At 39.2% G+C, this 27,727-nt stretch overlaps 2 protein-coding genes across 2 annotated transcripts; both read left to right on the forward strand.

The window, feature by feature from the left end:
• The first annotated feature begins 220 nt into the window (after window positions 1-220).
• LOC127933279 (protein ELYS) lies at window positions 221-16,299 on the forward strand. The gene is made up of 36 exons (XM_052530129.1): window positions 221-481; window positions 2,446-2,571; window positions 2,721-2,974; window positions 3,194-3,374; window positions 3,474-3,681; window positions 3,960-4,076; window positions 4,191-4,275; window positions 4,385-4,535; window positions 4,621-4,753; window positions 4,836-5,017; window positions 5,113-5,174; window positions 5,253-5,381; window positions 5,543-5,633; window positions 5,920-6,009; window positions 6,614-6,754; window positions 6,840-6,944; window positions 7,033-7,132; window positions 7,309-7,432; window positions 7,524-7,580; window positions 7,676-7,822; window positions 8,033-8,223; window positions 8,323-8,467; window positions 8,566-8,697; window positions 8,784-8,931; window positions 9,023-9,173; window positions 9,272-9,379; window positions 9,472-9,628; window positions 9,756-9,971; window positions 10,068-11,082; window positions 11,601-11,691; window positions 11,810-11,907; window positions 11,999-12,252; window positions 12,345-14,340; window positions 14,433-14,545; window positions 15,521-15,588; window positions 15,800-16,299. The coding sequence occupies exons 2-36, from the start codon at window positions 2,451-2,453 to the stop codon at window positions 15,996-15,998; spliced, it is 7,560 nt and encodes a 2,519-aa protein (XP_052386089.1). The 5' UTR covers window positions 221-481; window positions 2,446-2,450; the 3' UTR covers window positions 15,999-16,299.
• Window positions 16,300-17,127: 828 nt separating this feature from the next.
• Window positions 17,128-27,433, forward strand: kif28 (kinesin family member 28). The gene is made up of 23 exons (XM_052530418.1): window positions 17,128-17,202; window positions 17,367-17,558; window positions 17,804-18,007; window positions 18,788-18,823; window positions 19,041-19,268; window positions 19,653-19,807; window positions 19,980-20,091; window positions 20,200-20,267; window positions 20,405-20,547; window positions 20,626-20,747; window positions 21,099-21,189; window positions 21,276-21,336; window positions 21,421-21,544; window positions 21,695-21,851; window positions 22,240-22,343; window positions 22,664-22,771; window positions 23,592-23,878; window positions 23,962-24,096; window positions 25,208-25,374; window positions 25,665-25,759; window positions 25,896-26,034; window positions 26,528-26,676; window positions 26,764-27,433. The coding sequence occupies exons 1-23, from the start codon at window positions 17,128-17,130 to the stop codon at window positions 26,920-26,922; spliced, it is 3,111 nt and encodes a 1,036-aa protein (XP_052386378.1). The 3' UTR covers window positions 26,923-27,433.
• The last annotated feature ends 294 nt before the right edge of the window (window positions 27,434-27,727 follow it).

Raw genomic sequence — 27,727 nt, forward strand, 5'->3', positions numbered from 1 at the left:
AATTAATTTGGGATTTAATATTAGGAAAACAAACAAAAGAAAAATCACATCAAAGTGTTATTATTTGCAAAGATATTGTCTCGTGATTGTGAAAGGGGCTCACACGTGTTTTAATAAGTGACTGTAATAACAAATGTGCATTCACTGTTTAAAGAAAAGATATGAAACCCCCTGTAATTTCCCCGGTGCTTGAAATCTCGCGATACTGTTTGTGGCGCGGGATTTGGCTGGAGCAGATGAATGCGCAGAAATGGCGCCTGCGTTCAAGCAGCAGTAGTCGGCAGTTATAACGATTTCACTGAACTCATGGGAATTCAAGTTTTCTCTTTGCTACTGCTTTAAAGATCAACACAACTAGACTACGAGAGTTCATCCATACGAACTGAGTCCGGATTATGACCGGAAAAGAGTTGCCACGAAAGTCGTATTTGAAGTATATCTAACGTTAGTTTTCTTGAGGGCCGTCATCGTCAGCGCACAGGTATAACGTTATTGTCTGCGCTCCGTTTCACCTATATGTGTCATATCAGGATATTCTAGAACACTGAACTTGTTTCTGCAGCTCTCTTTGTTTCTTAGCACTCGTTGTTTCTTAGCACTCGTTTAGGTGTCTTTTTGGGTGTTAAAGCTTAGCCTCGCGCTGTGACCGTTAGCTTGTACGGCTAATCTAAAAGCCTGCGTGTGTTTAACTCACACCTCAACACGGCTATGTACGAGACGCTCTATGTTTTATTATACATTGCAGCAAACTTTTTAAACTTGTTATTGGTCTGTCGTCGTTGTAATGTGAATCTCTTGTTTGTTTGTAACGTTAACGTTATATACTTTGTTGGTAAAAGTAACATTTCACGCTAGCGGTGGTTACTGACGAGCTGTGGTTGACAGTAGGCTACTTTGCAGCAAAGGTTATATTGCAAATCATACAATAGTGTTTATGTAAACTGCAGGAGACCGCACTGAATTGACGCCTTTGTTTTGCTTTGAAAAGAAGCGGTATTTGTCAGTGATCGTTTGAATGTATTTGAATGGACTTTACGGCTCGCCTATTAAGTGACAGTGCACGTAATGACACTGTGTAACGTCAAGTTTATCATGTATAATGTGATTATCAGAAACAAATATAATCGCAGACACTTGTTTTACTGTTAAGTGTAATCTGCCTAATACTTCTAATGAGTAAAACCGAGCTGTGAGCTCTGATTTCAGGTCACTGTTTCTCCACGTGGGCACATGGATGAGTCCTTTAGGCTGTTTGCATTAGATTGCATGCTTTTACATGGGGCACTTTTGCATGAACCAAGTTTAAAAAATTGGTTTTTATTTTACAGACTGTCAGGGTCTCCTGCAGACCTTAGAATTACTCTCATTAATATAATATATTATCGTCAGCAAATGTTATTTTGAAATGCCATGCTTGTTTTTTTTTTATGTAATATCCGCAGACTATGTAAATAGAGTAAAATCGCTGTAGTTATGGGAAATCTTTCTGTAGCGTAGACATTATCATGTCAGACTTTCAGCAAAGCTTATGGGTCTCACACGTTTTTTTCCAAGATAGTGTTGTCATGACTGTGCCACATATTAAAGCTGGTAAACAAACATGAGCTACAAGAGTATTACCATGTTTCATTTTCCAATATCTTGGATAATTCACTGCACAGAATTAATTTTGGTTGGTACAGTCCTTGTTTCTCTGACCTGTATTTAATGTAGTGTATTTTCTTTATCCTTGTTTATAGTTGTGGTGATTTTTTGCGAAAGTCATGTTACCTGGCTTCATTTCTACCAAGCTCTTGTTTATTTACTTTTATAGTATATATTCATAGTTTTCCTCTTATGAAATATTCATATTTTAAATTGTTGTTAGTTTTTATATTTTCAATGTTAATTAAAGGTTTAGTACTCTTATGCCTGTCTTTTTAAATATTTATATTTAGCTTTCATTTATTCAGCTTTAGTTTTCATGCCAAGTAATTAATTTTTTTTTATTTCAGCTTTATTTCATTTTCCGAAAACTGTTTTTAATTGTTTAATTTAACAATAATTACACTACCAGCCAAATTATAATATTCATCAACGGTGATTGGCTGTACAGCCTTTTGATTTATAAATTTTAGCCTTTTGTTTTTTGTTCCCACACTGACTGTCCATGAGCTCATCTGAACAGATCTACCAATTCATAAGCACTGTTTCATTGTATGTTTGGAGGAAACACAAGTGTGGTGCATGCATATGTGCCAGCTGCTCCATTGGAGGCACAAAAGTGCTGACAACTGCTTTTGTGTATGAGGTTGTTCTTTGTCCAGAACGTTATCAGTCGTATTTCAGCATGATTTTTGTACTAGCTTGAAACACATTCCGTTTTTGTTCAGTTTCATGAATTATTTTGTATGCTTGATGTTCCAGGGCAGGCAGATAGATTCTTAGCATGTGTTTTCTCTTCAGTAAGCATGCGTGACCTGGCAGCCCAAGTCACCAGCAGCTTGCTGCGCTTCCCAGAGGTGACGATAGACGCTCTAGGGGAGGATGAAGTTACGCTGGACTCTGTGCTGCATGGGAGATTTACCTTTGGTGAGTCTTTGTTTTTCACTGATGGCATTTCCTGATTATGACTTGACTACATGTATGAACCCATGTTTTAGATGTTTCATTTATATTTCCTAGGTTAATATTAGATCTTATCTTGTATTTCATCGACATCTATTATTTATTGGGTGTAGGGAAAAGTGGACTGGCCTGGCTTGCCTGTGGTCCTCAGTTGGAAGTGGTCCACGCCATTACTGGAGAGCGTTTCTCTGCCTACCGCTTCAGCGGGGTGTCCGAACACCCGCCCACGGTGCTGGCCGTGCAGAACTTCTGTTGGCTGAAGCGAACAGGGCTGCTCATCGGTCTGGAGGAAGCAGAGGGCAGCCTCTTGTGTCTGTATGATCTTGGTATCTCCCGTGTTGTCAAGGCTGTGGTCATCCCAGGCAGAGTGAGTGCAGTGTTTTTTGTTTTGTTTACTACATTATTCCTGAGCGAGAGTAAATTAGTTTATTTTGTGTTGTAGTCCTTTGATTATATAATTGATTTCTTTAAATGCTCCCTGACTGTCATATGTTTCTTGTAATTGTTCCACATCTGTTGTTTTATAAAGACACTACTATGAAGGATCATATCATATGATTGAAAAGAATATCCGTTTCTTCGGTAGATCACAGCCATTGAGCCTATAGTTAGCTACGGAGGGGCCAGCGCTAACACACAGCATCTACACCAGAGTCTGCGCTGGTTCTTTGGTGTGGCTGCTGTGGTCACAGATGTCGGTCATGTTCTGCTGGTTGATCTCTGTCTGGATGACCTGTCCTGTAGTCAGAGTGAACTGGAGGCTTCAGGTGGGACTGTTATTTCTTTTAGCAAAAGCTTTCATGCGAACAGTAAAAAAAAAAAAAAATTATATAATTGAAAAGCTTTTTAATTTGTTTTGGCCACAGATCTGGAGGTGGTCAATAAGTCTCCATCTGAGATCCCACGGTTACGGGAGGGTGTGACGCAGCAGGGCAGACATCTTTGTCTTCAGCTCAGCAGCCCCACAGGTACTGGAGCGACAGCCCTGCAGTATGTCCAGCGCACCAACCAGCTCGCTGTGGGCTTTTCAGATGGCAACCTGCAGCTCTGGAACATGAAAACCCTCAAAAAAGAGTGAGTAAAATACTAAAAAGAAGTGTGACCTGACTCTTTTCCCCATTCACTTCTTTACTATTATTGGAAGCTCACATTTATATCTGCCTCCATCCAATCAACAATCGGTGGATAGAACCAAGTCCCCAGCTTCCATGTTCTTTTTCAGGAATATGTTTTACTCAAGATGTATGTCACGTTACTGAAGAAAAGTTCTTTCACTACTTCTGTTTCATTGCTACTTTAATGTATTGATGCACCAATTAATTTGTTTCTAAACCCGTCCTCTTGCTCTCTAGATATCACTCACAGCTAGAGGGTGGCAGGGTGCCGGTCTATGCATTTACCTTCCAGGAGCCAGAGAATGACCCACGGAACTGCTGCTATCTGTGGGCAGTGCAGTCTGCACAGGATCAGTAAGTTTGCTGGTTCACGTGCTGCTATCATAACAGGGCGACATAATAAGCTGGTTGTTTAGACATTTTCTGGTCATGTTTTGATTTTATTCTGGTGTATTTTTGTCTTTGCAGTGAGGGGGATGTGGTCAGCCTCCATTTATTACAACTGGCCTTTGGGGAGAGGAAGTGCTTGGTTTCAGGGAAAATTATTTATGAGGTATGGAGTTATTCAGGATTCTCAAATTTATTTGAATGTTACCCAGTTTTGTATCTAGATAAATTGTTCTTGCAAAGTATTCATTCAGTGTGTCATGCTTGACTCTCAGGGTCTGGAGTATTGTGAGGAACGTTACAGTCAGGACTTGAACGGTACAGCGTTTTCTCTAAGAGCTCAGGCCACCAGTACGCGTCTGATCAGTTGTCAGACCATAGAGAAATTTCGCCACCACCCTGACCGTGACGATAGCATGAATGAAGGTTATTTAAATGTCCAAATCATACTTTGCAGACTGATTGATTGACATTGCATGTTTTCTCTAACATCAGTTTTTCTGCTTTTTAGTGGCGTCTCCTGATACAAGTGTGTCAGTTTTCAGCTGGCAAGTTAAATCGTATGGACAAGGCCAGCCATCGACCTTCATAGGTGTTTTTGACATTAACCGATGGTACCACGCTCAGATGCCAGATTCACTGAGGTGGGTATGATTATAGTAAACATGAAAAGTGCAGTCCGTGTTTTGTAAGGGACATGTTAATAGACTTTCTCTTTCCATTCAGAACGGGTGAATCCTTACGAAACTGTCCGTATCTGGCAGTGTGGTCTCTTGACTGTGTGATTGAAACAACAGCTCCCTGTACTCTGTTGGACATCCTGATTCATGAGCGCAGTCTAAGTAGGGGTCTGCCCTACACCTGTCCTCCACCTGAACAGTTCTTCAATCCCACAACCTACAACTTTGGCAAGACCAATATCATTTTTTGATATGATTTTATAATGCATGTATAATGGATGCATTTAATTTATCATAACCTCTGTATTCTTTTTCTATTCTAGACGGAAGTTGTTTGCTTAATGCTGGAATTGTGCACTTTACTTGCTCTGGCTATCAGAAAGAGGTTAGGTTTTGTCCCTTTCGTATACTATGCAGAGTCTTTACTGTTTTCGGTCTGTAAAATGTTTCTCTTTACTCTCAGACACTGAGCTACTTGAAGAAGGTGGCACCAAGTTTAGGTGACAGCATTTCTAATGGATACTCACGCTGTCTCATGTCTGGCCTCCTATCCTCTCGTCTGGCTGATGTCCAGCCCTCCAGCCTCTCACAGGTATCACACCCTTTGTTTAATATTATACAGCTGTAACTACACACTAGTTTAATTTGTTTGCTTATTAGCTTAATAAATTTCACTCGCATGGAGAACTGGTATCAGATGATTTATACCAGTAATGCACATTTGTTTATTGCATACATTGTATTTGCTTTCAGGAAGAGCAGCTTGATGCCATCTTGTGCACTGCTGTGGAGACGAGCTCATTGGGCTTCATCACTGGCTGTATTAAACAGTGGACCACTGAAGGTGAGAATGAGAGAAGTGATGCATTTGTAATCTAGAAAAACTTTCAGTACCAATAATTTACACTGCTGTTCAAAAGATGTAAGTCAAAGATACAAAAAAAAAAGTTTTCACCTGGGCAGCATTATTTATTTGATGATAAATATAGTGTAAGCAGCAATATTGTGAAATGCTATAACTATTTTAATGTATTATAAAATGTTATCTATTCCTGTCATGGCGAAGCTGAATTTTCAGCAGCCATTACTCCAGTACTTCATATAACTTTATGCCAAATCTCTGCATGCAGAGCAACCAGGGTCAGTTGTCAATCTGCGCTACATACTGGAGTGGGCCTGGAATAAGGTTGTACGCACCAAAGAAGAACTGGATGAAATATGTGAGTTTTCTACACCAATTTCTCTAAATATGATCATATTGGAAATTCAGAGGATTGGTTGATCAGCTTTTTTTGAAAGCTTGATTGTGTTTAAGGTGTGCAATGTAACTAAAAAAAAAAAAAAAACGCATTGTTTCCACATTTTACCTTTATTCTTCACCGCTGTTTCCATTCTCGTCAAAACGGTCTGTTGATTTCCTGGTTCTATGAATCTCCTCCATCATAAATACGCAATGGGCTCTGACTGGTTAGCGGGCTCAGTGTGTTTTTGCCTAGTGCACATTGTCCGGAAACATCATGCCCCCATACCATTACAGGTAGTTGCATGTTCCCAGGGGCGAGGTTTATGTAAACAACGGGGTTAGTGATGTCACAAACCCAAGGAAGAAGCTCCTTGTAGGCCTTACCAGCCATTTTTTGTAGTCCTTAAACAGCAATTTCTTTAAAAGAAAATATCTCCCTTTGCCTCGAAGGGAAAGCGTTATAATTTTCGCAGACGTTGTTTCTGCTCTAACAGCATTACACACTAAACTAAAGGTCAAAAAGTGAAATCATAATCAACCCCATTACAGCGTTCTGATTGCGCTTTTCTCTTTTTCTCCAGGTGCTCCGCTCTTTGACAGCTCCGCAAACTTCACAGATCCTCAGACACTGCAGCTGCTACAGCACAGTCAGCGCTTGCTGGCAAACCTCAGCACCATTTTCCACTGTTTGCTAAATGAGGCTCAGGAGCTCACACAGAAAGGTGTGTAAGGCGAAAGGAGTGTACACAGACCTCACACTGTTTTGTGCTGTTATATGTGAAGTTGAACATTTTTGGTTACTTGCAGGGTTGATTGGACTCATGAATAAATGCATGGTGTCTAGCTTGATCTCCCAGTACGCTCAGGTGGTTCTGTGGTTCTGCCGGACTGGTCTCCTTCCAGAGGGCTCTGGTATGACCTTATCCAAAGCTTCACTCTGGTTCTTGAAATACATATGTGCATTGCATATGATGAACATAAAGTGTTTATCTGTCAACAGATGATGATGATGTGCTGCAGATATCAAGGCCATTTTACAGTTATTCTATTATAAAGAATTACTACATCAGCCAGAGGGAGGAGCTGCGTAGACAGGCTAAGTAAGGGGCTGAATTTCCTTAGAACCATTGGACTTTTTTTTATTTAGCATTATTTATATTGTTTAAATAATTTTTGTTATTTATTCATGATTTCAAAATAAAATGTATACATGAATATGTAATATAGTTTATAAAAGGTCTCCAAAAGTTACATTGTCACATTGTACCTCCAAAAGGGACAAGTGGTGTGCAGACTGCCTCATGATTGATGGCCTGGTGAGTCAGTGTGGGGAACGCCTTACTGAGCTTTGGAAAAGGGATGAGGGTGGAATGGGACAGTATCCTCCCCCATCACTTCATGTAAGTTAAGACTTATTGAATATGTTTCTACAATGTTGCCGCCCTTCAGCTCCTCATAGTTTTAATCTTTTGTGATCTGTCCCTGGTACAGGCCTTGCTGGATATTTACCTCCTGGAAAACATTGAAGAATCTGCCAAACATGCTATTGTATCCTTTTGGGGTTCTTTACTCTTGTACATCTTGCCATGAATATTGTGTTTGTTGTTGGTTAGTAAAGATCATTCCTTGACTCAAGCTCTTAGGTTATTTATTTGCTACTGGATGTGATGTACTCATTTCCTAATAAAAGTGGGGCATCCGTGGAGTCCTTTCCCACAGCGTTTGCCATTCCCATTGGGCTGGTGAAACTGGTACAAGGCCTGTGGTTGCTAGATCATCATGATCACGAGGTATAAAAATCTTATGTTTTTACATATTTTATTTTCTTTGATTTATAAATGGTTTGAATGGTAACAACATAAAAAAAATTATCTACTAGCAAATATGAAAGCTATATCAGTTTAAACACTACTTTTAGTGTATTTTGTATGAATGCCAGAGGTACTTAGAACATGAGACTTAATGAATAATTTGTATGGAATGGTTTTCATCTCCCTCAGAGCTCTCTGGAGCTGCTGTTGCACCCAGCCACCAGTCACTCTCTGTGGAGCTGGCAGCACGAGCGTGTCCTGCAGGCTTTGATGTGCCAGCAGAAACACAGCATCGCCCTGCGCTACCTGCATGTCATGAAGCCTCCTCTGTGCACTACCAACCAAGCCAAGTTGTGCCTCTCCGTCCTGCTTCATAACAGGCAAGTTTGTAGTGTACCATTGCTTTGATTATGTCAGCTTAAAGTGGGCAATTTTGTAGTTGCTAGACTCTTACCCTTGGTTTGTTTTGGGCTGACCAGGTGTATTGTGGAAGCCTGGGCTTTGCTAAGGCAACACTGTAACAAATTGAACATGGAGGAGATGATGAAGTTTCTTTTCGAGACCTGTCAGGAGCAGGGATTGATGAAAGAGCTGCTGAAGCTGCCCCTTGAACTTGCAGAACAGGTTTGTGCAAATCTCTATAGTGCTTAATATTTGATCAGAATGGTGCATATTTTTTTCTTTGCACTGCTTTATTTTTAACTTCAAATGTGTCTGTATAGGAGTGTTTGGAGCGGTTCCTTCAAAACACCGGAGGTTTCCAGAACCGGGAGCTGCTCATGGTCCACTACCTCCAACAGGCAAATTATGTGCCTGCACTTCAACTCAACCAGACCCTCAAAGTGAACCTAGCAGTATGTTCAGTTTCATATAGTTTACATCTGTTTTCCATCAGTTTTAATAATAATAAAAAAAATAATAATTAAATTCTTGAATTCAGGCTGATCGGGATCCTAAAATGAAAGAAAGGTCAAACACGAGAAACTCCATTCTCAATCAGTATGGGAAGGTTCTTCCTCGGGTTCAACGGAAATTAGCCATTGAACGGGCAAAACCATACCAACACCCTGCTACTATTCACAGAGAAGGTACTGATGATGGTCATACTCACTGGGACAGGGTGTTAGAATTTGACACGAGTTGTTAGCAATTGGCATTTATCGTTTCTCTCAATCCTAGTTAAAAGACCCCAGCCTCTGTCAACTGTAGCTAAACGCTCAACCTCTGAAAATGTGATGACCAGAGCAGCCTTTATCAATAATGTCTTGTCAAAGATTGGGGAAGTATGGGTTGGCAAGAACTCCACTCCCAATTCATCTCCTTCCAAAAGGTATTATACCAAGTAGTTATTCCTAACCTTTATTTGAGATGTTTTTGTTTTAAAATCTATTGTGGGCTGAACCTTTTGCTGTTGGATTTCTTGTGCAGCCCCAAAGAGTCAGAAAGACAAGTGCCTAGCCTACATCCTTCCTCTCCAAATCAACCTGAGGCCTTTGTAGGAACTCCCATTAACATGCTAACCAAGAGAATGTCCAGGTAAAACAGTCAAATAATTTTTTAGTATGTTGTAAGTTATTTTATTCATGTCTCAAAAGACACTAGTAACATTTCTCTTGCTTTGTCACCAGGCTTCTGGACTTGGTTGTGCAGCCATCTTCCCACAATTCTCCAGAGAGCTCTAATTTGCCTGGGACTCCTACAAGGTCCATTACCTCATGGGCTGGTCCGAAGAGTATCAGCAAGGCTCCTGAGCTCAGTCTGCTGCAAACTCCGCAAGTGGTAAAGGTGAGACACTATGGTTAGTGAAACCTTGCACAAAAGCTCATAGACCTATTTGTGACTTTAAATATGCTGTATGCATTTCCTCAAGTGTTGAAAGAAATTACTTCATTATAAACTCATTGGTTTTTAGAGAGCTCGAGCTTTGGCATCTGGCCCGGTTTTCTCAGCCTTCACCCCACAGTCTATTCTGAGGAACAGCCTACGTCCCACTCCTGTGGCCACCCCTTCTGCCTCCCCAGGCCGGTCAGTCACTCCTCCTCTCCGCTCCAAAGAGAGCCGCATTACCTTCATAGAGGAGGCTGATTCTCCAGAAGCTCCCAAGGGCTCTGTCCACTGGAGCAATGGGGTAACATTGCCATTTCTACATCTAAAATCAAATGTGAAGATGAGCTTTCATGAAAAAGAATTTTCGCTTTATTGAAATGGTTGTGATTCTTCACAGATTCCGATAAGCAGGGAGCTCAATACACCTAAGATATCTTCCCTACCTCCTGAAGCAAGTTTTGCAGCCTGGAGTGAACATTCAGATGCTGAAGAGGAAGAAGCAGATCTAAAGAGGATGTACATGCCCTCACTAGAAGAGAGAGAGAATCCTAATGTGGAATCTGACATTGGATTATCCGTCAAAGAGATCCCTGCATCGGAGTCCAAACAAGTGCTTCTCACTCTTGTGCGACGGCCTAGTCTGGGGCAAGAAGCCAGTCTTGTGTCTAATCAGTCCAATACCTCTCTTGAGTTCCATGATGCTCCTGAGGATCTTATTGCAATACAAGCAAACAACAGCATAGATCGGGAGGTGACCTTAAGACTTCCAGACACTTTAGTGGAACTTATGCCTCATGTAGAAGACAACACAACTGCAGAATTGCCCTCTGTTACGCTGCCTGAGGAAGAGCTGAATATAGCTCAGGAGAGTGATACAGAGGAAGACTTGCCCCATGGAAAGAGCCCTTCAGATACACAAGAAGCCCAAAGTAGGAGTGAGAAGCTTAAGGTACATGTTGATATTGTGAACAGTCGTGTGAGGGAAATAACTGAGGAGCAGATTGAAGAAACTTCAAAAGCTCAGGTTCTCAAGCTGGACGTAGTTATGGAGCCAGAGCTTGTTGTTTCAGTTCAGGAACCAAACTTAGAAGCTTTGGCTGAGATTTCTAAACATCAGGAAATCCAGGAACCAACTGAAGTTGAAGACTCCCAAAACACATCCTCCATTTTTGTTGAAGCTCTCAGTGATCCTCTGACTATTGAGCCTGTGAACCAGTCCATGGAGGAAAATGCTGGTCATGACACTATTGATGTACCATCAGTCACCAGGGTTTTGGAGGCAGTACCAGAACAACTAGTCTGTGAGGCTTCTGTAAATGAAATTCCAGCGGTGGAGTTGGTGAACCACGAACAAATGACTAATGAACCTGAGATCAATGAAAAATGTAAAGAGGAATCTATGGAAACCTCAGGTAATTTTTTTTTTTTGACATGCAAAACTTTGGGGTCAGTAAGAGTGTTTTTTTTAATACTGTTATAAAATATGCAGCTTTTAATTGCATTAAATTAATCAAAAGTCACAGTAAACATATATAAAGTTACAAAATGTTGTTCTTCTCTTTTAATCAACAAAGAAAATGTATTCAGTTTTCCACAAAAATATTAATTCGCTCAACATTTTCAACATTGAGGATTAAAAAAAAAAAAAATTTTGAGCACCAAATCAGCATATTAGATTAATTTCTGAGGGATTATTTGACACAAGACTGAAGTAATGGCTGCTGAAAATTTAACTTTGCATTCACATGAAAAATTGCATTTTAAATTGTAATCTTTCGCAATGTTACTGTTTTTACTGTATTTTTTTTACAGAGAATAAGCGACTTTTCAATTTCTGACCCCAAACTTTTAAAATGTGCTGTAGCTGTTTTTTTATTACTGATAATTGTACTGTTAGGAAGTTAATGTCTAAAATGTATTTATGTTTTAGATTTGGATGCCTTTGTTGAACAGCATTTATTTGGCCCAGATCTGTCTCCAACTTTAAATCGGTCCAGTATTAAGGAGGGATCACTCAAAAGGTGCTTGTTAATGACATGCCCATCTTGCTTTCTGGGGTGCTGCTTTATTTTATGTACGTTTCTCATGTCTTGCCATTTTTCCTTTTTAACTTTTGTCGGTTCTGTCTTCACTCTACAGTGAACCAAGTTGTGACATTAAGGAAGATCAGCCCACTTCTGAGAATGCAGCAGATCTGAAAACACAAACATCAGAACCTGCTACCTCAGAGTCCAGATGTAAGTCCATCTCAGGTTTAACATTATAGTCATTAAAGTTAAACAACATGCTAATGATCGAGATCTAACCTTCATATATTTCTCCAAATAGCTGTATTGAGCTTGAATGACACTGATGAGCTCTCCAGTGACGAATCTTCAGAGGATAAAGAAGAGTCTGGAGATAAGAAGGTGGAAGACTCCGGTAGTGAGGTTGAGATTATAGATGAAGTAAAGGGTAATGGCAGGAGGAACCACCAGCCTGCTTCTGTCCTTTACATGGAGGATCTCCCACCAAATGAGCAGTACCTCCAAGATCAAGCCAATGCAGTGCTGTCACTGGTCGAACCTGAGGCACAGCTGAAAGTAAGTGAATCACTTGAATCTTATTTTGATGTTAATACACTGTGACCTGTTGTACATGGAATTAATCTCCCATTGTTTTTTTCCTTCTACAGGTTCTAGACACTGACATGCCAGAAGAAGAAGGTGAATTGGTAATGGTTGGCCTTGGCCCTGCAGGTCTAGATGAGGAAGATGCAATGTGTTATACGGAGCTCAAGCCGTCCACCACTCTCCTGGTGCCTGTAGAGCTGGCTGAGGATCTTGTAGATGGAGGAACTTTACAGACCGTCTGCAGTGCACCAGATGGTACAGTGCCTGAAGAGTCAGATGGCTTCACGCTCATGCTTGATCCAGAAGTAGAGGAACTGCCTGATGCTTCAGAGTTGGACCATAATGCAGTATTACTACCTCTTCTTCAGCCAGAAGAACCTCAGGATGTGGAGAATCGGCTTACAACTAACCCTGAGGTTGTCATCTTAGAGCATACGGTTCAAGTTCCAGACAACAAATTGGAAGATGTAAAAGACTTGGTATCTGACATTGAACCTGTTGTCATTGGTCTTCCTAAAATTAAAGACCAACCAGCTGAGGTCCTCCAGACAGTTGAACAAATAGTCACAATAGAAGCAATGCCTTCTCTTCAAGAAACAAAAGAACTTTCCATTGGTGACGGGTTAGAATCTGGTCCTCACGACATGCAGGAAGAATCACATATTCCTATTCATGGGGAAGTATTTGAGTCTTCTTTGCTTGAGAAAGTCTTGCCTTCAGAAGAGCTTTTTGGTAAGGTCAATGAAGTTTCTACTTTCGACACAGAGGTGTCAACCATTGCAAAAGACATTATAGCTGAGTCTAACCAAATAGACACTACACCCTTATTTGCTGAAGAAGTTGAGGAACTTCCCACAACCAAAAAATTGGGAAGGCCAAAGTCACCAGGAAGACCCAAGTCACCTGCAAGAACAAAAGTTGAAAGATCTGGAAAAGATATTGAGGAAGTTTTGGAGAACATTAAAGAGGTGCAACGCAGTCCATCACGGAGAACTAGGAAAACCGTAACATTCCCTGTACCCAACCTTGATGCAGAAAAGGATCTCACTGAAGAGGAACAAATGGATTCTCAAGTACCTTCAACCCCGAGACGTGTTACAAGGAGTGGCAAGCAGCTCCAAGAATATGAAGTTCCTGTTACACCCAGAAGAAGCTCAAGAAAAGCAGATGTAGAACAGCTTTCTAATGAGAACAACCAAGAAATGCATTCTGAGAAAGTATCAAAGCCTGCAAGTCCGGCACGCAAGACCCCACAGAAAGTTACACCTAGGAAAGGATCCCGAAGAACCAGGAGCACAGTGGTTGATGATTATGATGATGGTGAAGCCCTGTCCACTGACAACTCAGAAACACAGGTCAGACACAGTACCAGAAAATCCAAAGCACTAATCATTGAAGTTCCAGAAGCTCATCAAGAAGTCCCAGAGGAGATGTTACAGCCTGCCAAAGCACGTAGTAGTCCTAGTAGGGTTACGCGCAAGTCTACCAGAGGGCTAGCTTTAGAAAGTTTCCAACAAGATACTGGAGAAGAAGCCACAACTCTAAATCAACCTCTTAGAACTCCTCCAAGAAGCAGGAGGAAGGCTGTGGCTGGCACTGCAGAAAAAGTGAACAATGCAACCTTTATTATTGATGATGCACAACTTCAGAGTGCTTCAAGACGACTTACAAGAAGCCAGCACTGGAACCAAGGTGAGGATCTTGACAAAGAAAGACCTGATTTGACTCCTCTAAAAGTGGAGACTGAAGCTCAACAAGCTGATGCCCTTCTAGAGCGACTCAAAGACGAGGACGCCAGGGAGGAGAGTGTTCCTGTGGTAACTGAAATTATACGTGCTAAGAGAAGGCCCACTAGATCAGCAGCACCTCCATCACAGAATGAAAGTCAAACCGCAGACATTGAAGAATCAAAATTGGTGGTGTCCGATGAAATACAGGAACATGCAAACAAGTCGTTTGCAAGTGCTAGACGTACACGATCAAGCAAGGTGTCCAAACAAAACTCTATGGCTGTTGATGAATCATTTACTCCCGTGGCTGACCTGAAAAAAACAAGAGGTAGTCAATATTTTAATGGTTAGTTTTGTAGCAAATTTACAACACTTTAATACACCTTTTAATCCAATTTATCTTCAATCTTTTCATTTTAGGTGGGAGAAAAGGAACTGTTGTACGAAATGAAGTTGAAGTTCCAGAGGTTTTCTCATCTCCTGTGCCTCAAACACTAAGCTCAGGGGATGAAGGTGATCCTCAATCCAAAGAGGTAAGCAGGTCTTCTATAAAGTTTGACTTCCCAATATGTTGTTTTTTTGGCGGCCTGTTTTAATTTTATTTTTAGTCTAGTCTTTTTGTAAAGCTGTCATATTAGTTTTAGTCACATTCATACATTTAGTCTAATGCAGTTCTATTTAACCTAGTCAATATAGTACAAGTAGCTAGTAGTATAGACAGAACCAAAATTTTTATTTTAGCAAAACTCATTTCAAACAAAAATGAGTTGCTTTCACACACAACCCTTGAAGATCCCGTAACGACACGTGACATCAGCGCGTGACGTGTAATGTACGAGTCGACAACGCTAGGCATGTTATACTTTCACTGAAGCAAGCAAACGATCTCAGCGTCAGCGCGGAAAGTGAGGAACTAACTGATCTCTGCTTCATTACAGTTTGCACATATGTTTTCGTTGCTAACGTTGATCTTCCTTCAAAACAGCCGGTAAAGAGTCACGCGATAACGCGCATCATCACTTCGACACGGAATTAGATCTGGCCTTTATTCACACAGTGCTCGTCCCGGGTCGAACCCCGCAATGTTACTAGGTCCCCGACCCGGATTCAGTTTGGTAATCAATCCCGGGACGTTGCTTTCACACAGAAGGCGACCCGGCAATGTTACGGGAATATTGCGGGTCCGATGTGCAGTGTGAAAGGGGCTTAAATGAGACGAAATTACATTATAACATTGTTTCCTCTCGTTTTGGTCAATGAAAATTAAGAGACATTTTAGCGTACATTTAGTTTTTATTTTGTAAACTACAATTAGTTTTGTTTTTATTCGTCAACAATATTGCATTATACATGTAATTATAGTTGTCGTTACATGACCAGCATTTACATTGCATCTTGTTTTTGTCACGTGATAAAGGTTCGTTGATGAAAGCAACACTAGTACCATGGCATCTTTCATTTGTGCTTCATCACACTTTAAGCTTCATTAATTCTTTCATTTTTTGTAGGACAATGGCCCTGTAGATGACGTTGCAGTTGAAATTGAGGTTAAGCCCAGAAAGAAGAGGACAGCCAGGTAAATGGCCCAATGTTGTGCTCATTCCTATTACTATTGTAATATAAGAAGCATGTTTACATGCATTGTTAGAATCAAAGTAGGTTTTTGCATTTTTGGGCTACAATTTCAATCTACCTGTCTGAGTAATTGAGTGATGTGTTAATTGTGCTTCACTCTGCTTTTATTTTGATTATATTACCCTAATTGTTTTCTGTCTTCTTTTTAAAAGAACAAAAGCTGCTCCAGAACCTCCACCTCCTGTTGAGATCAGTTTCATCTCTCCCCTCGCCAGTCCGGCCGAACTGATTGCTAGAACCGAAAAGAGAACGGAAGAAAAGGAAACCCCTTCACTGAGGATGAATCTACGCCGCAAACGCATGATGGATGCTGTTTTTCCTAAACCTGTAACAAGGAGGAAGAAGCTTTGATTGTGAACTGTTTCATTTGGACTCCTTTCCCAGTTTGATTTCTTTTTCTGCTCTCCTTGCTTCCTAAGAGCTCTACACACTGCTGTTTTCTAATAAAGATAATCAGTGGATAATGTTTGGAATAAATAAGCATATAATTTAGGATAAATAATTTTGTATTATAAATTATGCTGTTTACACTAAGGAACACTGAGGGACTTGAGCACCAAAAGAGAGGTTTAGTTTTTAAATGTTTCTGCTAATTGATGCAAATGTAAATAGCTTTTTAGGTATGTTATAAATAAAATTTGATACTTGTGAATTATTTTGTTACTTGTCTTGTTTACAGGAAAGACTGTTCAACATGTAAAATCTGATCAAACAATTATAAGGTTTATGGTTGTACCACTTGGGAGACAGTTTATATAGGTCGATACTTTACACTGGTTGAAAGTGTAAATAAATCATCCATATTACATGGATAGACTTCTAGCTTTGATGATTGGCACTTAGTCTCCTCTATTTTGAGGTCTTAAGGTGGTCAACACAGTGTTTTTTGTTCATTGCAGACAATAATGTGCATTTATTTTCCTTCAGACGCATCAGTGTTAAACTCCATTGTGAAGGCCTTTGTAATGCCTGTTTGCTTTCAAATACAGAATAGAGTTACTGATTTGACTTAGCACAACCGTTTTCCTGCAAAACTGTGAAAAAGACATTCAAATGATTGTTGTAACCAAGATGTAATGTAAGTATATTGCTTTTATAATCCTACTTATCTTGTAATAGTGTTCTGAGTTCTTTACCAGCCCAAGTAAAATCTGTAAATGTTAAGTATGTGCAAAAGCAGTAACCGCTATGTTTGCCTCGGCAATCGCCGCTAATAACCAGCTGTTGAATACTAGAACAAGGAATTGTTCATCTAAAAAGTCGTCACAGTGACCCAAATGAGAAAAGAGCACTTCATCCTAGTATTTAGCTCCATTATTAGAGCATGGAGACAGGAAGTGAGCTTTAGAGAAGCCAAGGCTTCTGTATTATTCATCTTGCTGGGCCCTGGTAGAAAGAGAGAGTAACAAAGTGCTCAGGTTTCAGCCTGTCACTGTGTCACTCATTCTGTGTATTCTGTGTCCAGTGTATCCATGTGAGTATGAGGGCGAGGGGAATGGAAATGGCCAGCAAAGACTGTGTGCAAGTGGCAGTCCGGGTCAGACCCTTCAATAAGGTTAGTAAAGCTAGATCATCTCAACTGCAAAGATGTAGTGAGCTGTGCTCTAATATGTTTTTAGCTTCATCTGTTAAGAATTTATTTGGATGTCCTCCATTATGCCTGTTTGAGATGGAAGAACAGTGTAAAGCCTTTTAAAATTCAAGCTTTTTCTTATACAGAGGGAGCGGGATGCAGGCAGTCGCTGCATTATCTCAATTACCTCCAACAATATCAGTATTCAAGACCCTCGCAATCCGCAGAACAGCCGCACGTTCACTTTCGACTACACTTACTGGTCTCACAGTGGCTTTAGTAGGAATAAAGACGGTCTGTTTGTATCCGAGGAGACAGGTGGGCGCTACGCTGACCAGGTAACAGATAACAGGTTATACAGAGGATATCTCATCTTGCAAAAGCGGATGTGTCTTTGTTCATGTTTGCAAATGTGATTGGAAAAGTAGTGCGCTTTTTGAAATTTTAAAATGTTGTCTCAGTCTACAATTGCAGCTATATTTATTGTGGTGGTGTAATTGATTTTTTTTTTTAAAGTCTGATTATCTGATAACAGCTCAGTTCAATCTGGTTCAATCCCTCTTTCCCTTGTGGTCATTATCAGGCGAGTGTGTTTCTGGATTTGGGGCAGGGCATCCATGATAACGCACTACTGGGCTACAATGCCACATTACTGGCGTATGGTCAGACTGGATCTGGGAAGAGTTACTCCATGGTTGGTTATGGGCCTAACAAAGGCCTAATACCCACCCTCTGCGATAGACTGTTTCAGTCCATCAAGAGCATGCAAGATAGCAGGCAGTGTCAGGTTTGTCAATTATATCTATGCAACATCTCACTGTTTTGCCAAATTTACAATGCAAAGCTGGCTTCTGAAGTGGCATTTAGGTGTCTTTACACTAACTGGTTAAGGATGCTCAGAGCTGGCATAAATGCATTTGCACAGCAATGATAACCTTATTTGATACAAGGTGGATCAGAGCAGGCTTAATTAAGTCCAGCTTTTCTGTATTATGTCTTTGCAAAATGTTTTTTAGAGGCACAGGCTTTAACTTAGCGGTGTCTTTTGAAACAGGAAAAAGGGGCAAAAACTTTTGCATTAATGATCAAATTTGCTTTTGATTCGTATGAAATAATGCACTCATTGTTCATGTTTGCTCTCAGTTTCTGTGAGGTTTGGCTTGGTGTGATTTAGAATTATTTTCAAAACCATACTCAAGATAAATTAAAATTAGGAGAAATTACACCATAATGAAACAACATGTTGACAAATATAGAAGGTTTAACATTTATTAGGATGAACACTTTTTGGTCAAAAAGCAATTATAATTGTTTTTGGAACTGATGCATTGACTTTTTATTGTCAAAACTGTTCACCTAGAAAACAAAAATTAAGTGTTTTAATTGCATATAAAATTTCCATTTGGATTGCCCTGTTTAACATAGACTAATGAACTTAATATGATGCATATTTGTTTTTGAATACACAAATCTTAAATTTAGATTTTATATTCTAAATAATAATAAATTAAAAAAACATGCAAAAATACTATGACCCTTAAAAATAAAAGCCTCTTTTTAAATACAGGTATTTTTCAGCATGTTGGAAATCTACAATGAACAGGTAGGAATTCATTTTCATCTGATGCTTATGAACTCACGTTTAACTGTTTGGTATCTAACAGTTCCTAAAGTCCAGTTCCCAATTTATTTGTTATCGGTTCATCACTAGTAATAAGTGTACTGTGAATGAAACTGTCTGCTAAATGATGGCTAGCTGATGTTTATGTCATTATGCCATATTTTACTTGACTTTGCATGGCATCTCAACTTGTGCTCAGGTTTTAGACCTGCTATCGAAGACCAGCCGATCTGCGGGTGGTCTTCGGGTCCGAGAGGACCAGCAGAGGGGTTTCTACGTGGAGGGGCTGAGGCGGGTGCCCTGCGACTGTGCAGCACAGGTGGAGCAGCTGATGGAGCAGGGAACACGCACACGCACCACGGTGGCCACACACATGAACGCCAACAGCAGTCGCTCGCACATGCTCATCATCATCCAGCTCAAACAGGTGTCCATTCTGCTAAGCATATCGCACACTAGTCTGAAAATGTTTACACATGGCATTAACCTGCAATCACCCATTCAGAACACGGTGTATTTACTGTGTCAAAGGATTTGGTTTACAGTGTTTCTTACAGCACTGAGCATTGTAGCCAATCACAGGTTTGACTATTGCCAATTAGGGGCCTTAAACCATAAAACAAATTCTCATTTCCATTTAGTTGAAATTTCTGTATTGAAAAAAATAATCTATAAAAGTATCTTAATGATACTAAAATAACACTGCTCAGTCCATGAGCTCCCACTTTATTGAGTTCTATTGATATTGTGAATGTAAATGATATTCCATTTTATTTTCTCACAGATTCTTGTTTTTTCACTGTGCATGTAGATTTTCTCAAAGGAGTGCATCACCAAACAGTCCAATATTTACCTAGTGGACTTGGCTGGTAGTGAGAGACAGAGGTCATCGGGGTCAGAGGCCGACAGGCTGAAAGAGGGCACTGCCATCAATCTCAGTTTAACTACCCTCGGAAATGTCATCAGGTCAGAAGATATATATCAGACATTTCCAAATTTAGTCTATTGTAACGCTGTATGTCAGTCACTCTTGTTGCATACAGATGCAATGTTCTCTGTTACTGATTGTACTGAAAATGACATAAAGAATACTAATATAATCTGTTATGAATTATTTTTACTTTATCTGTCTATAAAGTGCTCTTGCAGACATGGCCCTCGGGAAGAAAGTAGTTCACATCCCTTATAGAGACTCTGTCCTCACCAAATTATTGCAGTCTGCTCTTGGTGGTAACAGTCGAACCGTCATGGTAAGATTCTGTAACTTTTTCTCAATTGAAACTAAACTAGAACAAGGGAGTTGTGATGTTTAAGAGATTAATACTTTGCATTGAAGTGTATCTTGTCCTCATGAACAGATCGCAACCTTGAGCCCTGCAGATATTTGCTATGAAGAGTCTCTTTCTACTCTTCGATATGCAGAGAGGTGGGTTCTTACATTAAAAGTCACATTTAGTCAATACTGTATATACAAATTCTCTGCTGTGTATAGACCACGTTAGTTTTTTGCGTCAGGCTAATATACGTAATATATTGCACGGGACACTTTGTCGCTCTTTTCAGGGCCAAGCGGATCCAGAATAAAGCCGTGGTGAATGAAAGTCCCACAGAACGACTAGTGAAGGAACTCAAGGCAGAAAATGCAAAACTAGTTCTGAGACTAAGCCGACTGGGCCAAGAAGGCCGTAAAGCTGATGATGAGACGAGTATGTAAAGTCAGAGAAATACAAAGAAACTTAAAATGCCAGGTCATTTCGTGTAACTCAACCTGTTGTCTGTTGTAGAAGAGCTGCGGCGATTGTTGACTCATAATGAGCTGCAGATTCGAGCCATTCAGACGTTGTGGGAACAACATCTCCAAGAGGCCCTAAAAGACTGGGAGAATCAGTATGCAACTATAACACAGGTGCTCAAAGATGCTCTTTTATGACTGTATGATTTAAAACACTAACTGGTTTCTAACAACAATGTCTGGGAAGACATTGAATTCACTATCACTTAGCTAAATTGATAAATGTAAATCCTTTCCAAAATCATCATCTAAAGACTTCCTGAATAGAAAATATACACAATGATATTCCATGTCAAAAAGGCTTCAAACTGGTACCTGATCTCAGAGAATTAATAGTTTTTCCCCTATAAACCATAACTTTAATAGATTTTGGTATTGTTGTAGGTAAAAATAACAACACTGTTATGAACAGCTCCCCTCCAGCAGTCATTCATTCTCTATCTTGGGAATCTCTTTCTGTTTTAGGAGCGAAGGATGATGCAGATGCATCCGTACATAATGAACATCAATGAGGATGCTCAGCTGTCTGGCGTCGTGAAGCTCTTCATTCAGGAAGGTGAGTTCGTCTTACAGTTGTGACGTCAGAGCCGTTATAGCATGGGCATATTTGTGCATATTGTTTTTTTTTTTTGTTATGAGAAGGTGAATGGGATATTGGTCTGGCGGACAATTCCCCCAGATCGCTCTGCATCAGGGGTTTAGGGTAAGTCAAGCATGAGAAAAATGATGCAGATTGTATCTGTTTTTCTTTTAAATGTGAGCTGCTATTTAGTTTTCCTGTTTTCAGAATTCAGGACAAACATGCTGTTTTCTCAAACCAGCAAAGGAGAGTATCAATTACTCCTGTGGCCGGGTCAAAGGTCATTGTGAACGGCGTGCCAGTATCTAAGAGGATAGAGCTGCAGCATTTGGTGTGTTTTATTATGCGTAGGAGCTAAATACACTTTAACGATAAAGACATTTCTCAATTTATCATGATGCATATTTTTAGAATGGTTATCTGTGCGTGTTATCAAGTTATCAGTTGAGTGTTACACAACCTTTGTCTTTTTTTGATGAAGGATCGACTCGTCTTGGGTTCGAACAGCACTTACCTGTTTATTGGCTTCCCTTCGGAGCGTTCAGGAATGGACTGGAGTCGTTATGATTATGATTATTTCCAGTCTGAGCTGGCAGCGGCCGAGGGCTTCCACATTCAGTCTCTGTGTGACGATCAGGGCCACCGTACGTCACGTTCGGGGTTTGGATTTGTAATAGATTGAAATGTCATTTTTGTAAATATAGATATCTTTGTTTGGCCTAATTTAGATGCATTCAGTGTTTAGTTATTTATAAACTATTATAGTATTTATTAATCTTTTGAATTTGCTTTTATTTGGATATTTTTGGATTTCATTTTAATATTGGTTTCAGTAATTTTGCTGTTTTTGTAAATGCTTTTTTATAATTATATATAATTTTTTTTAATTTGGACTTTTTTTTTTTTTTTTTTTTTTTTTGAAGTTTTGGCTTTTCATCTAATGGTTATACTATCTTTTATTTCAGCTTTATTTCAATTAATGAAAATTATTTTTAATAGTTTTAGCTAACAATAACAACCCTACAGGGCCACACCAGCCTGACCCCAGTCTACTGGCTGTGTTTTATGACTATATAAAGCTGATGCCCATGGTGACAGAAGCTAACCAAATGAGTAAAGAGTTAAAGAAGGTGAGTACAGAAAAGGCTTTTAGTATTAAATGGAGCTTTTAAAGTATTTTTGAAAAATTAAATTCAGACCAGGCCATGCTACTTACTTTAGCACTCTGACTCCTCTATTACTTGATTCTTTTGGTTTTTGAGTGAAATAACAATTCACGCACACACACATCTGTCATTGGGCATTTTTACAATGGCATTGTTAACTAAAAACTTATTGATGTCGTATCCACAGCACTGTATAAGCCGGTGTAAGTTCAAGGCTTTTGTATTGTGGCAAAACTTAAAAAAAAAAAGTTTGCACCTTTCAATAGTGATTCTTATTTTTACAGGGAGTTGAATTCAAATTGGAAATCAAGAACCTGGCAATGTCAGACTCTAAGGGTCATGACCTGGAGAAAGACATTGCAGTGAGAGTGACATCTGTGGAGAGCAAACAGGTGACAAATCTGTCAGCATATGATTTAATTACAGATAAAGCCACCCCCCCCCACCCCTTTTTTTGAATATGCAGGACACATAAGAGCAGCAAGAAGAATGAGAACAGCAAATAGGCTCTTTCTCGGAGTCCAAAAGAAAGTAAGACTTCAAAAAGGAATGTGCCGAAATCTTGACTGCCAACCTGTGTTTGACGCAGATGTCAGCTGATGAGATATAATTAGATGTTTTTGAAAACATGGACCAGTTTAATTGAATAAGAGACTAATGCAATTACAGCATCAGATGTAGAGCCGAAGCACGAGGGCGTTGATGTTATATTATCCCTTATCATGCTCAAAAACATCCTGGCTCTCACCCGATATTAAAAGCATAGTTTACCCCAAAATGAAAATTGAAAAATGAAAAATGTTGTTCCAAGCCTTGTAAGAGTTTCTTTCTTCTATTGAACACAAAAGAAGATATTTTGAAGAATATCGTTAACCAAAAAGTTCCTGGTAGCCATTGACTTCCTTAATATGGAAAAAAATGCTATGGAAGTCAATGGCTGCCAGCAACTTTTTGGTTCAACAGAAGAAAGAAACTCTTACAGGTTTGAAAAAAAAAAAAAAAAAACATTTTGTAGCATTTCATTTTGTTTTTCCTAAACAAGTACTAAACAAGTTTTTTTTTTTTTTTTCATTCAAAGCAGTCGTAATTTAATTTTACGTGCCTATTTTCCACCCTCTCTAAACAGGCATTTTTTGCTCCTGTGCCTTTCAGACTTTAATAAAAACATGAGCTCTGTTATGATCTAAATGTTCATGTTTTTTGTCTTGTTAGGTATGGATGTGGTCCAAAGCCAAATTTGTCAACCGTAAGTTTCTGATGGAGGAGGTGTACCAGCAGCAGGTGGTAGGAGGAGAGGGGGCAGACCGAGCTCCTCTTCCCAGGGACAGAGATCCGTTCTGGGATCCTCTGGAGCCCTTGCACCTGGGTAGCGCTCACCTTTGGCTGCAGTCTCTGGCGTTCCGCATCCCTCTTGAGGAGCAGGTGGACGTGGTGGGTCCGGAAGGAACAGAGGAGGCCATACTACAGGCACAGCTGGTGCCCTGCAGCCCAACAGGATTGTGGGTTACATTTCTGCAGTTAAATGTTTAAATGTGCAAATTAAATATTAGTAGTGCTATGATATTTATACATCTTCTCCCAGGCCCCTGGGAGAGGACGACATCCTTATTGACCCGTCAGAGCTGCTTGGGAAACGACTGGACTTCCAGCTGGTTTTGGATCAGTGCTGTGGTCTACGCTGGGTTAAAGAGGCCCGGAACCGAGGCGTGCAAATCGGGTTAGTTTGAATCAGTGATGGCAGTATGAGTTTGTTGGATTTGAATGGATCTAATGAAAGCTTAGTTCTGTTTTAGATTCGAAATTATACTTATGCATGTCCTAAAATACATTTTTGAAAGATTATGAAAGATTCATTTATTTATAAAGGATTAATTAATTCATGTAAGATTAATGTAAAATAATACTAATGTATACCGTATTTTCCGGACTATAAGTCGCACTTTTTTTCATAGTTTGGCTGGTCCAGCGACTTATAGTCAGGTGCGACTTATTTATCAAAATTAATTTGACATGAACTAAGAGACATGAACCAAGAGAAAACATTACCGTCTCCAGGGCGCTCTATGCTGCTCAGTTCTCCTGTAGTCTACACTGAAAACATAAAGCGCCCTCTCGTGTCTGGAGACGGTAATGTTTTCTCTTGGTTCTAAATAAATGCGACTTATGTTTTTTTCCTCATCATGACGTATTTTTGGACTGATGCGACCTATACTCAGGTGCGACTTATAGTCAGAAAAATACAGTAATTATCATAAGATTATCAACCAAAATAGTTTTTCAGATTCAGACTAACTGCAGTACATAAATTGTCTGATTTCATTGTAATTTTTGTGTTATGTAGTGTTAAAGCTTTTAATTTTAATTTGTTACTTTTAAAAAAATTGTTGTGATTTTATGTTTATTAGTTTGCTGCTATTTATTTTTCATTTAAGTTTTAGTATTATTTCTTTTATTAATTTTATTACTTGAACTTATTTCAAAATGTTCTTTTATCTTAATTGAGCTCAAGAAAGAGCTCGGTGTTCTGCAGGATGCATCATCATCATCATCATCATCATCATCATCTTATAATGTGTCCAAAATCCTGAAATCCAGATACTTCTGAAGTTGGCTTGTATACGCTACTACGTGCTTTATGAACAGTTTTTTGGTGTTTTGTCAATGTTATGGTCCATGCCATTTTAAAATATATAAGCATTCATTTTCTTGTAATGTTACAAGAATAAATGAATAAATAATAAACTAAAATGAATAAATGATTAAATAAGAGGCTAAATGAATAGCCTAGAGACTGAAGTTCAACTGAAGTTCTGATCTCTGTTTGACAGGTTTCAGGTGTTTGACTGTCCACAGCCTCTATACACTCCAGCGGTGTGGCACAACGTGAACCCGCTCTTGGATCACAGAATCCAGTTCACTGCTCTGAGAACCTCTCAGGAACTGCTCAACTTCCTCCAGAGCAATGCCCTGGTGCTGGAGCTGTGGGGCCTGCAGGGTAACTGTCTCTGATGCAAGAAATATTACACTACTGTTCAAAAGTTTAGGGGTTGGAAAGATTTTTATGCTATTAAATGAAGTCTCACAAAGGCAGTAATATTGCAAAATATTATTATAATTTAATATGAACTGTTTTCTATTTCACTTTATTATAAAAAGTAATTTATTTCTGCAATAGCAAAGCTGAACTTTCAGCAGACTTTACTCCAGTCTTGGGTGTCTCACATTATGACTGTGAAAACACAATGCATTCTTGACCTTCTCCAGTAAACATGTTTGTGTTTGTAGAAGGATGTTCTGAATTAGTCTCCAGCATGGATGGAGTGAAGATGACTCAAGAGGACAGCATAATTATTGACAAGATTAATGCATCAGAACACTTGGTATATGCATATCATAATTAAACAGACCATGTTTATGTTTCAAATAAATATTCATTATGTTTGTTAACACACAAAATGCTTTGCATGAGCCAGTCTACAATCTATTCAAGTTGCATGTGTATATATTTTTGTTTAGACTGCAGAAACTGGAGGCTCTGACCTCAGCTCATCTCTCCGAGCCCTTCATCAGGACTTGGAACAGCTGAGAAATTCTAACGCAGCACTACGGAAAGAAAACAGTGCTCTGAGAGAGCAACTCAACTCAGCCAGAAATGGTGACTACTTTTGGTTAATGCACGTGGGACATTATTGCTCTGTCAAGAAATTGAGGACTCATTCGGGATCAGAAACCTAGTTATTGTGTTTCCATTTTTTAATTGCTATGGCTTCTGTTGTAGTAATCAAAAATCATGTCTGATTAATTGAAATAATCAAACTTAATTTCACAACTGATTAAAAGTTTAACATTTAAAATGACATTTGTATGCTATGTATGAAATTTGCCATATTCCATGACATTCTGGATGATACTATATTGTAAATCCTTTTTTTAATGAAAGGATTCCACAATTATGTTTTGCATCACAGAAATCAAAGGGTCCTTCCAATACCTTATGCAGTAAATGTTAACATAACAATCATGAAACATGCAAAAACACAAATGTATTCACACAACAGCTCAGGATTTCTTCCACAAGTGGGCCACTATATTACCTAACATGCTCAGTTTATAACACACATTGTTATTCTTCCTCATTTCTGCCGCAGGTGTGGAGAATAACCGCGGTCGGCAGGAGCGCAGAGGCAGTCTAAGGCCCAGCTGTGATGCTGAGTTTGCCAAAGCCTTAAAAGTGTTCTACCACAGCATGACCTCTGTTAGGGGGCAACTTCAGCGGCTGCGCAGACACAAACCCAGTGTAAGTAGGCGAGTCATGCCTCTGTGTTCAGATGTGAAAGTCTTTTTGGTTGTACATGCTTTGACTGTAATGTGTTGGTCTCCATAGGAGGAAGCAGACATGCTAGGTCTCAGACTGTTTGTGGATGAACATACGTACCTCCTGAAGGACTTCTCTGAACAGCTGGAACAGTGCGTCACCACTCTCAAACAGGATGTGGCTGCCATTGTACGTCGAAAACGAGAAAAGTCTGGGATTTGGTCCTGATACGCCTATCATCTTGATTCAAGGTTGACAAAGAATTAGATTCATGAAAAAGACTTACTGTAGTATTTGCATTTCTTTCTTTTTCTTTTACTATTAATGTTCTGATTTAGACTCTTTAGTCTTCAGAGTGCATTTAGAACAGGACACTACTTATTATTTTGAAACGGTTAAATGCGTTATGTACCATTTATTCATGTTTACACGGTGTGAGAATTGTTTGTTTATGGGAATAGTTTGATTTCTTGATACATTTGTCAGAATGTATTCAATTAGAGTGCACTGCACTGAATGTTATATCCCACAATTCAATACACTCAACCATTAAATTCATTAATTTGACAAATTAACCACAATAGAACTGTCAACCTTGACTGGAAGTTTTGACCCGTTATTTGTTAGGCTGGGTATTGATACAAATTTATTCATTTCGGGTACAGTACATCTCAGAAAAATCTCAACTAATGCTGCAAATAAAGTGTGTTGGTACATTACTATAATATTAATGGTTCAAATTAACAACTGATTTATATACAAACATTTAAATTGTAAATTTTTGTTTTTGTATTAATAAATATATAATTATTTCTAATCGTTTCTACTCCAATTTGTTTTTTAAATATAAACATATAAAAACTGTGGCTGTCATAACTAGTTTTCATTATGTATTTATACATACTGTACAATAAATATTGAAGAACAGGTTATGTAAATATTTTAGTATGTAATATAGTGCATGCATTTAGTAAAATGTTCCTCTCTATAATAAATTTTTCTAGTCAACTGTCAAATTGATGGACAGAGAATG

Source organism: Carassius gibelio, chromosome A17, assembly GCF_023724105.1.
Source record: "Carassius gibelio isolate Cgi1373 ecotype wild population from Czech Republic chromosome A17, carGib1.2-hapl.c, whole genome shotgun sequence".
NCBI lineage: Eukaryota > Metazoa > Chordata > Actinopteri > Cypriniformes > Cyprinidae > Carassius > Carassius gibelio.

What these genes read in the sequence shown, in the direction of transcription:
- kif28 (XM_052530418.1), top strand. Translation starts at nt 17,128, where the DNA reads ATGAGGGCGAGGGGAATGGAAATGGCCAGCAAAGACTGTGTGCAAGTG. An exon ending in TAAAGCTGATGATGAGACGA is followed by an intron (nt 20,548 to 20,625) that starts GTATGTAAAGTC and finishes TGTCTGTTGTAG; the next exon opens with AAGAGCTGCGGCGATTGTTG. An exon ending in ACTCAACTCAGCCAGAAATG is followed by an intron (nt 26,035 to 26,527) that starts GTGACTACTTTT and finishes TTTCTGCCGCAG; the next exon opens with GTGTGGAGAATAACCGCGGT.
- LOC127933279 (XM_052530129.1), top strand. Translation starts at nt 2,451, where the DNA reads ATGCGTGACCTGGCAGCCCAAGTCACCAGCAGCTTGCTGCGCTTCCCA. An exon ending in AATCTGCCAAACATGCTATT is followed by an intron (nt 7,581 to 7,675) that starts GTATCCTTTTGG and finishes TCAAGCTCTTAG; the next exon opens with GTTATTTATTTGCTACTGGA. An exon ending in GTGATCCTCAATCCAAAGAG is followed by an intron (nt 14,546 to 15,520) that starts GTAAGCAGGTCT and finishes CATTTTTTGTAG; the next exon opens with GACAATGGCCCTGTAGATGA.